Source organism: Scyliorhinus torazame, chromosome 10 (assembly GCF_047496885.1).
Source record: "Scyliorhinus torazame isolate Kashiwa2021f chromosome 10, sScyTor2.1, whole genome shotgun sequence".
In the NCBI taxonomy this organism is placed as follows: domain Eukaryota; kingdom Metazoa; phylum Chordata; class Chondrichthyes; order Carcharhiniformes; family Scyliorhinidae; genus Scyliorhinus; species Scyliorhinus torazame.
The window spans coordinates 205,180,727-205,193,060 of NC_092716.1; the positions used below are offsets into that span (position 1 = coordinate 205,180,727).

Below are 12,334 nucleotides of genomic sequence, written 5' to 3' on the forward strand. Positions count from 1 at the left end.
GGTTAAAAGTATTGGATGTAGGGGGATGACAGGGGTACTGTGTTGCTGTGTGTTTTTCTTACTAATGTGCAGAAAGGGGTAATCGGTATCACTCATCTGTTTGCACAACTGGAACAGCATTACAGCTGGAGCGGGTTTGGGTCTTTGTTTGATTGCCCTTGTTTTTTGTTTGATCTCCTGTATTGCAGAGAGAGAGACTGCTCGAGCAGGACACATCAGGGGGATGGGTGTGGATGGGTTGGGGAATGAGCTCGGGGGAACAATGGGAGCGAGACAAGTGGGCGCCGGAGGGATGAGTCTCCGGGCTAGCGGGAGGCTAGTCAAGGGAGTCAGGTGGGGGGGATGCATACAGCCAGTTTATGGCAGGGGTCTGGTTACAGAGTGGTGTTGTTGCTGGGGGGGGGGTTATTCTGCTGACATGGGAGGGATCTAAAGTAGGTAACAGAGCGGAGGTCGGGGGTGGGAACTACCAGGAGGCGAACTGGGAGGGGCGCGGCACATGGGCTGGGGGCGGGCCCAAGAAGGGGATGGCTGATCGGCAAGGGGGGGGAGCAGGTGCCCTCCAACCTCCAACCAGGCTGATCACCTGGAATGTCAGGGAACTGAACAGGCCAGTCAAGAGGGCGCGTGTGTTCGTGCATTTGCGGGCTCTAAAGGCGGACGTAATCATGCTGCAGGAGACACATCTGAAAGTGACTGACCAGACCAGGCTAAGGAAGGGCTGGATTTGCCAGGTCTTCCACTCGGGCTTGGACTCTAAGTCCAGGGGAGTGGCAATCATGATCAATAAACGGGTTCAATTTGAGGCGGAGGGCACAATTGCAGATGGAGGGGGTAGATTTCTTATGGTCCGTGGTACGCTTGAGGGGGTGAGGGTAGTCCTGGTGAATGTATATGCTCCAAATTGGGGTGACGCAGACTTCACTAAAAGGGTGCTGGGGAAAATCCCAGACTTAGATTCACATAAGCTGATCATGGGTTTGGACTTCAATACGGTCCTCGACCCCGGACTACACAGGTCATGCTCCAGAACGGGTAGGCTCCCAGCGATGGCAAGGGAACTGAGGGGTTTCATGGAGCAGGTGGGGGGGGGGGTAGACCCATGGAGAGCCAGACGGCCAACGGGAAGGGAATATTCGTTCTACTCACATGTCCATAAAGTATACTCTGGAATCGATTTTTTTCATCATGAGCAGGGATTGTGTAGGTGGGGTAAAAAACACGGAGTACTCGGTGATCATCATCTTGGATCATGCCCCCCACTGGGTTGACCTCCAGGTCTGCAAAGGGAGCTACCAGCGCCCGCAATGGAGGTTGGACGTAGGATTGCTAGTGGAGGAGGGTGTGTGCGAGAGACTGCAGAAGTGCATGCAGGACTACCTGCAGGTTAATGACACAGAGGAAGTCACAGCAGTGACCCTGTGGGAGGCGCTGAAGGCGGTGGTACGTGGGGAGCTGATTTCAATTCGGGCCCAGAGATAGAACGGACAGAGCAGTAATGGACAGACTGGTCAAGGAGATTCACCGGACAGACAGGGAATATGCAGAGGCCCCGAGGTAGGACCTACTTAGAGATAGACGGAGACTGCAGGCTGAGCTGGGAGTGTTGTCCATGAGTAAAGCAGTGGAACAACTCAGGAAGGCAAAGGGTGTGGTCTATGAGCATGGGGAGAAAGCTAGTAGAATGCTTGCGCAGCAACACAGGAGGAAGGAGGCGGCCAGAGAAATAGGCAGGGTAGTGGACGGTATGGGGAATAGAGTGGATGACCCGTAAGGACTGAACAAGGTGTTTTGGGAGTTTTACAGCAAGCTCTATACCTCGGCACCCCCTGGGGAGCCGGAGGAGATGAAGCGTTTCTTAGACGGACTGACCTTCCCACGAGTTGGTAGGGGGCTGGTAGATGGACTGGGGGCCCCGATCAGAGCTGAGGAAGTACTGGGCAGCTTGAAGGCCATGCAGTCGGGTAAATCCCCAGGGCCGGATGGATACCCAGTGGAGTTCTACAAAACGTTCTCGGAGATAGTGGGGCCTGTGCTGACTAGGGTATTTAATGAGGCGAGGGACAGAGGGACTCTACCCCCGATGATGTCACAGGCTACCATTTCGCTGATATTAAAACGGGATAAAGACCCGGAAGCGCGTGGGTCATACAGGACAATCTCCCTGATTAACGTCGACGCCAAGCTCCTGGCTAAGGTCTTGACGCTTAGAATTGAGGATGTGTCCCGGAGGTGATCGGGGAAGACCAAACAGGGTTTGTTAAAGGCAGACAGCTGGTAGCCAACTTGAGAAGACTACTCAATGTGATCATGATGCCCCTGGAGCGCAGAGAGGTAGAGGCAGTGGTGGCAATGGATGCCTAGAAGGCCTATGACCGGGTGGAGTGGGACTATTTGTGGGAGGTACTTGGACGGTTTGGGTTCGGGGAGGCATTTGTTGACTGGGTTAGACGATTGTACCAGGCCCCAAAAGCTAGCGTGAGGACAAATAGGACATCAGAGCACTGGGGGACCAGACAGAGATGTCCACTCTCCCCGTTGCTGTTTGCACTGGCCATAGAACCTCTGGCGATTGCCCTGAGAGCTGCGAGGCGGTGGAAGGGAATAATTAGGGGAGGGGTGGAGCACAGAGTATCGCTGTACGCGGCCGACCTGCTCCTGTGCGTATCGGACCCGCTGGCTGGGATGGACAATATACTAGGAATATTGAATTTGGCAGGTTTTCAGGGTACAAACTGAACATGGCTAAGAGTGAGATGTTTGTAGTGCAGGCGAGGGGCCTGGAGAACAGGTTGAAGGGGCTGCCATTTAGGATGGTCAGAGAAAGTCTCCGATACTTAGGGATACAGGTGGCGCGAGACTGGGGCAGGCTGCATGAACTAAATTTGACTAGAGTGGTGGAGCAAATGAAGAGCGAGTTTAGGAGCTGGGATGCACTCACGCTATCACCTGCGGGGAGAGTGCAGATGGTAAAGATGACAATCCTCCCAAGATTCCTGTTTATTTTTCAGTGCCTCCCGATTTTCATCCCGTGGTCCTTCTTCGAAAGGGTCAACAAGATTATTATGGTCTTTGTCTGGGCGGGGACGTCCCCGCGGGAGAAGAAAGCGATGCTTGAGAGGAACCGCTCCTGCCGGCCAGGTACTCCACCAGCCCGGTAGTGGTGGCAGCCCTGCGGATCTGGGGCCAGTGGAGGAGGCATGTAGGGGAGGTGGGAGCATCGGTCTGGTCTCCAATATGCGACAACCACCGATTCGCCCCTGGGAGTATGGACGGTGGATTCCGAGCGTGGCGGCGGGCGGGGGTGGGAAGGATGGGCAATATGTTCTTGGGGTGGGAGCTTCTCGAGCACGAGGGCCTTGGAGGAGAAATTCGGACTAGTAAGAGGGAATGACTTTCGGTACTTGCAAGTGGGTGACTTCATACGCAGACAGGTCCCATCCTTCCCACGCCTCCCACCAAATGGGATCCAGGCCAGAGTAGTCTCGAGGGGAGAGGTAGGAGAGGGGAAAGTCTCGGATATTTACCGAGAACTTATGAAAGGGGAGGAGTCCTAGACAGAGGAACTGAAGCTCAAGTGGGAGGAGGAACTCGGCGAGGAGATGGAGGAGGGGGTATGGGCGCAAGCCCTGAGTAGGGTAAATTCAACTGCAACATGTGCTAGGCTCAGCCTGATTCAGTTCAAGGTCGTCCACCGGGCCCACATGACGGTGGCCTGGATGAGTCAATTTTTGGGGGTGGACGACAAGTGCGCTCAGTGTGCAGGAGGGCCAGCGAATCACGTCCACGTGTCCTGGGCATGCCCAAAACTTAGGAGATACTGGGAGGGATTTGTGGATGTCATGTCCCAGGTACTGAAAACTAGGGTGATGATGCGTCCAATGGTGGCAATTTTTGGGGTCTCGGAAGACCCAGGAGTCTGGGAAGAGAGGGAGGCCGACGTCTTGGCCTTTGCTTCCCTGGTAGCCCGGCGACGTACATTTCTGGCATGGAGGGACTCAAAGCCCCCGAAGACCGAAGCATGGCTCTCGGACATGTCGAGCGTTTTGGGACTGGAAAAAACTAAGTTCGCCATGAGAGGATCTGTATTAGGGCTCGCCCGAAGGTGGCAACCATTCATCGACTTCTTCGCGGGGAATTAAACGTCAGCCGGGGGGGGGGGGGGGGGGGGGGGGGGAGATTAGAGTAGAACAGGAGGGATAAATAGGCGGGTACTGTTTACAAGAGAGGATTGGTCTTTTGCACTATGCTTCTGTTTTGGGTTGATATTTGCACATTACTGTACACTTTAACTGTCTACAATGCCAAAAATACATTAATATAATTGTTTATTAAAAAAACCTCCAACAGGTTCATCAAACATTATTTTCAATTCATAAATCTATACTGACTATGCCCAATCAGATCATTATTATCCAAGTGTCCATTTATCACATCCTTTATAGCCTTTTATCCCCATGGCGACCTCAAGTCACATGGTAATTTCTTGGAACCTAATGATGTCATAATCAGGAAATCAATTAACCTTCTTTCAGAATACTTCCCAGTTCACAGGGAACATGGCACAAAATGAAATTACAAGCTTTCCCCAAAATACATACATCATCATATTATGGACGCAATTTAACCAAATGGGAACTATGCCCCATAGCTTGCGCATTTAGAATTGTGTTTGTCGCGCTAGCAGTGCTATCACTGCTAGCAGTGCTATCTAACATGACTCCAGTTTGATACGGGATCTCAGCAGGGAACACGTAGCCGAGGCCGCATTTAGTCCCGTTTTCTGCACTGCTCACCGAAGCTCCTCAGTACAGGGAGAGGCCGGCCGCCATTTTTAAATCTCTTGAGCCCACAACAGTACCCCCGAACTCCCCCAGCCCCTAATTCACTGTAAGGGGGTCACCAGGCCCCCCTCATCTTCGCGCAGGGCCCGATCACCACCACGCCAAAAATGCCAGCTTGGCAGCCTGGTAGTGCCCATGTCATCTGGTAGTGCCCAGTGCCAGGCTTACACCCAGTTGGCAGTGCCAGGGTGCCAAACTGGCACCAGCAGGGCCAGGCTACCACCCTGCCCAGAGGGCACGCACCTAGAGGCCTCAAAACCCCTGGAAGCCCCCCCACAGATGCCGTTCCATCTGGTCCCCATTTGTGGAGACCAGTACTTCTTTTTATAAATTTAGAGTACTCAATTATTTATTTTTTTCCAATTAAGAGGCAATTTAGCGTGGTCAATCCACCTAGCCTGCACATTTTGGGGTTGTGGAGGTGAAACCCACGCACACAAGGGAGAATGTGCAAACTCCACATGGAGAGTGATCCAGGGCCGGGATTCAAACCCAGGTCCTCAGCACCGCAGTCTCAGTGCTACCAACTGCGCCACCGTGCTGCCCTGGAGACCAGTACTGAATTGTGCTCGTGAAGGGGATAGATCCCAATGCCGTGGGAACTGCATATTCTAATATTCAGATTTGTCAAAAATGTTCCTGCCCATAAAGGGCAGGCTTCACATCGCGATGTCTCGCTAGATCGCGTTGAATCTTGCGATGTGTGGCAAGCCGCACAGATCCCAGGAGCAGGGTTTCCTGTCATTTACCCACCATGTTGTGCCACGCGTGCTGCTTTTCGGGCACAGCGTGGCCGGTAGATTGTGCCCTATGTTTGTAAATCTGGCAATCAATTTGCAAGCAGTGAGTTCCTGCGATCAGCAAAGGAATGATCAGATTATCTGCTTTTCTAGTGATTAATCAAATTGGTCAGGACAACACGAAGATGCACAACTCTTATTTTGATTGTGCGATTTGCCGGAGTGGCAGATTGGACTTCAATTGAGCATCATATTTGAAAAATTGCACCCTGTATGCTGAACTGTTAACAGCCTATTAACATGCTCAAATCCATAGATGTGTTTGAATACATAACGTTTTGATTCAGAGCACAGGATGTTACCGAGTCAAACTAACACAAAAATAACTTGAAGGTCAACCATAAAAGAAGTAATAAATTTTACAAGTACAAACTGGCAACAACACCTGCTGACAGAAGAGGCTCCGTCACATTTTCAGATGATGCAGTGACCAACAAATTTGAATCCAATCAACCCGGTCAAACAGAGAAAACCGAGTGATCTACTTTCTGTGTTGTGCATGTACCAGTAAATGTTTTCTCTTCACATTTTTCAAGAAGTTGCATTTAGTCTAGAAAAGCTGGAATTGTTTATGGTCCATTCTGTGAAGTAAATCAATTTATCGATGTACTGTCAACAGATGTTCAAACATTGTTTGACTTAGTGGTTTTGAAAAATGGCACATTCTCACCTTTTCACAGGAATCATCCCAACATCTGAAAGAAACAAAAACATAATGAACGTTTCCTGAACTTTCACCAGGAATTAATTCTTAAGCACTTGAAAGGAAATATTAGAACTGATGGAATAGTCAAACTCATAGGTATATCTTAGCTCATTTGTTATTCCCTACCCTCTGCTTTACAGCAACAGAAAGGAAGACAATGCTATTAGAATTAGGGGTTATTCCAATTTATAAGTAACAAATAAACAAGCTTTATTAGAACTTTACGAGTTATTGTTTTAACAGAATTGTTCCTTCTATGGGAATTGCATGATTTCCCTCCAGCAACTGAACAGGCATGCATTTGAGAAAAATGTTCAGCGCACAAATAACTACAGGTGGACATCAAAATTACACCACTCTTAGAATGTTCTAGGGTGGCAATTGTAGTATTAGGGTCTGGCATAGAAAGGCTTAACATGGAACTCAGAACAGTACCACCCACAGTAACACAAAGTAACATCTGGGGCGAAATTCTCCGTTATCGGTGCAAAGTCCGCCGACCGGTGGCAAAAACGGCGCAAACCCCACCTGCATCACGCCGCCAAAAACGTCGCAAAGTCTCCGGCCCGGAATGGGCTAGCAGCGACGTGACGCTATCCGTGCTGCCTCACGTGGTTCACGCCGTGCGGCGTCATACACGCCGCATGGCGTGACGGCTCATTAAGGACGCGCTGCTCCCCCCACCCTACCAGAACACCCGACCGGATGGCCGCCCGCCGCTCAGCCCCGAGGTTCCAGTCTCGTGACATTGAGGTGCTCCTGGACGCAGTGGAGCAGAGGAGGGAGGCCCTGTATCCCTGGCACGGCCGCAGAGTTGCCCCACGCCACAGCCGGCGTCTGTGGATGGAGGTGGCAGAGGCCGTCACCGCTGTGGCCCTGACACCACGGACAGGCACCCAGTGCCACAAGAAGGTGAACGATCTCGTCAGAGCAGCCAGGGTGAGCCTCCCCCTGCTGCCCGATATCCATATCCCCCTCCCCCATATCCCCCCTCCCCCATATCCCCCTTACCCCCCTCCCCCATATTCCCCCCCTCCCCCATATCCCCCTCCCCAATATCCCCCCTCCCCCATATCCCCCTCCCCCATATCCCCCCTCCCCCATATCCCCCCTCCCCCATATCCGCCTTCCCCCATTTCCCCAAGTGAATCCAGCCCTAACTTTAACCTCTGTAATACACGCGCAACCGATGGTGTGCATTCATATACCTGTCTAACACTGTTGCCTTTACCCCTGTCACCAACCCCCGCCACCCCCCCCCCCCCCCCACTCCCCACAGGAGAAACGCGCACACAACACCAGGGAGCATGTGAGGACTGGAGGAGGCCCCGCTGATGAGAGGCCACTGACCGAACATGGGGGAAGGGCCCTGGAACTGGCTGGCGGACCTGAGGACCGGGAGGTTGCTGATGCAGAGGTCGGGGGCCCACCAGCAAGTGAGCCACCGACAGCCCGTGCCCATATCCCCCCTCCCCCATATCCCCTTCCCCCATATCCCCCTCCCCTATATACCCCTCCCCCATATCGCCTGATCACTGCCTGCGTGTCTAACCATGCATGCTTCATTGTGTATCGCAGGAGCAAACGTCGAGGCACCCATCCCCGCAGATGCAGACCGCCCGCAAGATGCCCCTCGGAGACCACTGGAGACGGAGAGACCTGGACCCTCTGGCATGCGACGCCCGCAGGATGCCCTTCGGAGACCACTGGAGATGGAGACCCGGACCCTCTGGCATGCGACGCCCGCACGATGCCCCTCGGAGACCACGGGAGACGGAGAGACCTGGAGCAACAGGGAGACGATGCCCCCGTCTCGTGCGGGTGCGACGTCGCAGGCGTGTGCCACCCAGCGACGAGAGGGGCAGCCACAGGCCCCCATCACAGCCGAGCCACGAAACCACTACCCAGGACACCACTACCCAGGACACCACTACCCAGGACACCCCTACCCAGGAAACTGAAATACAGGACAGTGACACAGATTGGATGGGCGGAGACGAACTGCCACCCCAAAGTGCCATGGACTCAGAGTGGGACAAAGAGCACGACACAACGCCACTGCTGTCACCAACACCCTCCACCATCGCAGAGACGCTCACCTCGGTTGGGCACTTTAGTGATGAGGCGTCTGGTACACTCACTGGTGCGCACAACACAGCCATCCCGGTACTGCAGGTGGAGGTAGGAGCAGCAGAGGGGCCGGGCGGTCGGAGGGCAGCCCAGCCCAAGCGAACATCTGCCGCCCAGATGGATCCCGGGTTCCTGGAGTTACCACACCCACCCATAGATCCGATGCAACCACCGAACCAGAGACGAGCGAAGAGGGTGACGGCCGGCTTGCGTCCACCCGCGTCCAGGAGCTGGGAGTGGCGCCGGTCATGCGTGCCACCCAGGCCGACACCGCACGGGTGGCATCCGCGGTGGAGGCAATGGGTGCGACGGTGTCAGACATGGGGAACGGTTTGCGAGTCCTGGGGCTTTCCGTGCAGGCGGCGTCTGTGGCCCAGGACATGGCTGCCCTCTCACAGGAGGCCATGAGCCAGCGCCAGCGGCAGATGGCAGAGGCGCTCAACGCCATGGCCCAGTCTCAACAATCCATAGCCCAGTCTCTGCAGGCCATGGCCCAGTCTCAGCAGGCCATGGCCCAGTCTCAGCAGACCATCACTGAGGGCATCGGCGCCATTGCCCATGTGCGAGCTGGCGTCGCACAGTCACAGACAGGGTTTGCCAATCCCCTGAGCTCCATGGCTGCAAACCTGCAGACCCCTGTCGATACCAGCATGGGCCTCCAGGACTGGCAGCGCCAGATGTCGGGGGGGCGTCGGATGGCCAGTCCGTTCACATCCCCCACCCATGTAGAGGCCTTGGGGCCATCGGGCACCCCGAGGGAGGAGGAGGTGCTGTGGTCCGTCCCGGGTCCCTCTGTAGGGGAGGTCCCGGAACACCGCGACACCTCGGACTCCCCCCCTTCCGTCCCAGGTGCATCGGGTGGGCAACGGGCAGGACAGGCTGGCAGCTCGCCATCCCAGTCGCCCGGGCCGCAGCCTGGCCCATCTAGACCAGGACACCCCAGGAAACGGTCGCCAAAGGGAACCCGTGTCAGAGGGCAGGAATCACAGGAGTCCACCTCCAGTTCTGCTGTACCGTCTGGGGAACCACGTAGACGTAGTCATAGGGTCCGTAAGGCCAAACAATTAGACACTGAGTAAGTTGGCATGGGTGCAGGGCACAGATGAGTTTTAGGGGCTAGGGCACGTGCATGAACTCCTTTCGTTATTAAAGTCAATGTTACACCTACAGAAGCTGCCTTTGTGCTCTGTCTAAAGCGTGCGGGGGGTATCATGTACGTTGAGCGCAAGTGTGTGTGTGAGGGGTGGTCTTACCTCAGCCCCAGGTGAGTCTGCCTCCTTCCCCCTGGGCCGCCATCAACATCCCCCCGGGCAGAGGACGGGACCGTGCGCTGCAGTGTCACAGCCGCATGCAGGGATGGTCCGGGTGGATGGTGGTACTGTGGCCATGGGTCAGACATAGTCCAACGATGTGGAGCCAGGAGCTCATCGCAGGGTGGGTTGTCATCATCCTCCATGTCCACCGGCAACTGTGTGAGCCCGGCCGTTGTGCCGCAGGTGGATCGGCAATGGGGGGGGTGGTGTGCATGCGGGTGGGGTGGGTGGGGTTGGGGAGGGGGGGTGAGGGTGCTGGGTGGGTGGATGGGTGGGGGGTGTGGGTGGTCGGCTGTTGCCATGGTGTGCGGTCTGTGGCCATACTACCCGATTCCCACGCCCATCTAGTCAGTGAAGCGGGCGGCTATCAGCCTGTCCTGTGCCCGCTGGCTCAGCCGGTAACGGTGGACAGCCACCCGCCCGTGTCTAGCCCGTCTGCCCTGACCATTGCCCCCATCCCCCTCATCTGGGGAGGACTGCGCCTCTTCCTGTTGTTCCTCCACTCCGCCCTCCTCTGCCTGCGGCACATCGCCCCTCTGCTGGGCTATATTGTGCAGGACGCAGCACACCAAAATGATGCGGCCGACCCTATCTGACCGATACTGGAGGGCGCCCCCAGAGAGGTCCAGGCACCTGAAACGCATCTTCAGCACACCAAAGCACCTCTCTATCACTCCCCTTGTCGCTACATGGGCATCATTGTAGCGGTTCTCCGCCTCATTGCGTGGCCTCCGTATAGGCGTCATCAGCCACGATCGCAATGGGTAGCCCCTGTCGCCCAGCAACCAGCCCCTCAGCCGGGGATGGCGTCCCTCGTACATGCCGGTGATGTATGACCGTGACAACATGTATGAGACGTATACACTGCCCGGGTAACGGGCGCAGACATGCAGGATCATCATGCGGTGGTCGCAGACCACCTGTATGTTCATCGAATAGGTTCCCGTCCTATTGGTGAACACGGCCCTGTTATCTGCAGGTGGCCGCACGGCGACGTGCATCCCATCAATTGCGCCCTGGACCATGGGGAACCCGGCCACGGCAGAGAAGCCCACGGCCCGGGCATCTTGGCTGGCCCGGTCCACAGGGAAGCGGATGTAGCGGTGCGCCATGGCATATAGGGCATCTGTCACTGCCCGGATGCACCGGTGCACCGATGTCTGCGATATGCCGGACAGGTCCCCACTCGGTGCCTGGAATGACCCCGTTGCATAAAAGTTCAGGGCCACCGTAACCTTGACGGACACGGGGAGAGGGTGTCCCCCGCCAGTGCCACGCGGTGACAGGTGCGTCAGCAGGTGGCAGATGTGTGCCACGGTTTCCCGGCTCATCCGGAGTCTCCACCTGCATTCTCGGTCCAAAAGGTCATGGTATGACTGCCGGGGCCGGTACACACGGGGCGACCTCGGGTGCCTCCGTTGCCGTGGGGCCGCGACATCCTCCTCCCCCTCCTCATCCTGTCAGTCAGGTGTCCCTCAAGCCTGGTCGGCTGCCGCCTGCCTCTCTGCGGCAGCCTGCGCCGCCTCTCTGGCACGCTCCTCCTCCTCCTCATCCAGGGCAACATGGACATTAGCGGCTGCCGCCACGGCGGCCAACATCGCTGGCTGCTCGGAAAACACGACAGCCGGGGGGGGGGGGGGGGGGGGGACGACGGCATGTCATCATTGCCCATACCCCCTCCTCCCCCCAGCCAGGTGGCATGGACCGCATGGGTCCGACTGTTGGAGGATTTGGCACCTGGCCAGGTGAACCAACTCACTTGCCCCGCCCCACCCCCCCACGTCCCTCCCCAGCACGGACCCCGTCCCCCCATCCCCCTCCCCGGCACGGACCCCATCCTCCTCCCCGGCATGGACCCCATCCTCCTCCCCGGCACGGACCCCATCCCCCTCCCCGGCACGGACCCCATCCTCCTCCCCGGCACGGACCCTATCCCACTCCCCGGCACGGAACCCCCCCATCCCCCTCCCCGGCACGGACCCCCCCCCCCATCCCCCTCCCCGGCACGGACCCCGTCCTCCTCCCCGGCACGGACCCCCCCCCATCCTCCTCCCCGGCACGGACCCCATCCTCCTCCCCGGCACGGACCCCATCCCCATCCCCCTCCCCGGCACGGACCCCATCCCCCTCCCCGGCACGGACCCCATCCCCCTGCCCGGCACGGACCCCATCCCCCTCCCTGGCACGTCCCCCCCCCCCCATCCCCCTCCCCGGCACGGACCCCATCCTCCTCCCCAGCACGGACCCCCCCCCCGCCATCCTCCTCCCCGGCACAGACCCCATCCCTATCCTTCTCCCCGGCACGGACCCAATCCCCCTCCCCGGCACGGACCCCATCCCCCTCCCCGGCATGGACCACCCCCCATCCCCCTCCCGGCACGGACCCCATCCTCCTCCCTGGCACTCCCCCCCCCCCCTCCCGGCACACCCCCGGAGCTCAGCCCACTCTAACCACCCACCCCCCCCGCCGCGCACACACACAAAAAACCCTACACACACCTCTCCCCCACACATTCAGACTGCGGCCACGCCATCGCCTCT

The 12,334-nt window shown here is 57.1% G+C and overlaps 1 protein-coding gene across 5 annotated transcripts in view; it reads right to left on the reverse strand.

The window, feature by feature from the left end:
• ush1c (Usher syndrome 1C) overlaps positions 1–12,334 on the reverse strand; it is a 420,683-nt gene that overhangs the window by 276,910 nt on the left and 131,439 nt on the right. For all 5 annotated transcript variants that reach the window (XM_072466296.1, XM_072466295.1, XM_072466293.1 and 2 more), the window contains exon 6: positions 6,315–6,339. In XM_072466296.1, the coding sequence (XP_072322397.1) occupies positions 6,315–6,339 (25 nt within the window). The remainder of the gene's footprint in view (positions 1–6,314; positions 6,340–12,334) is intronic.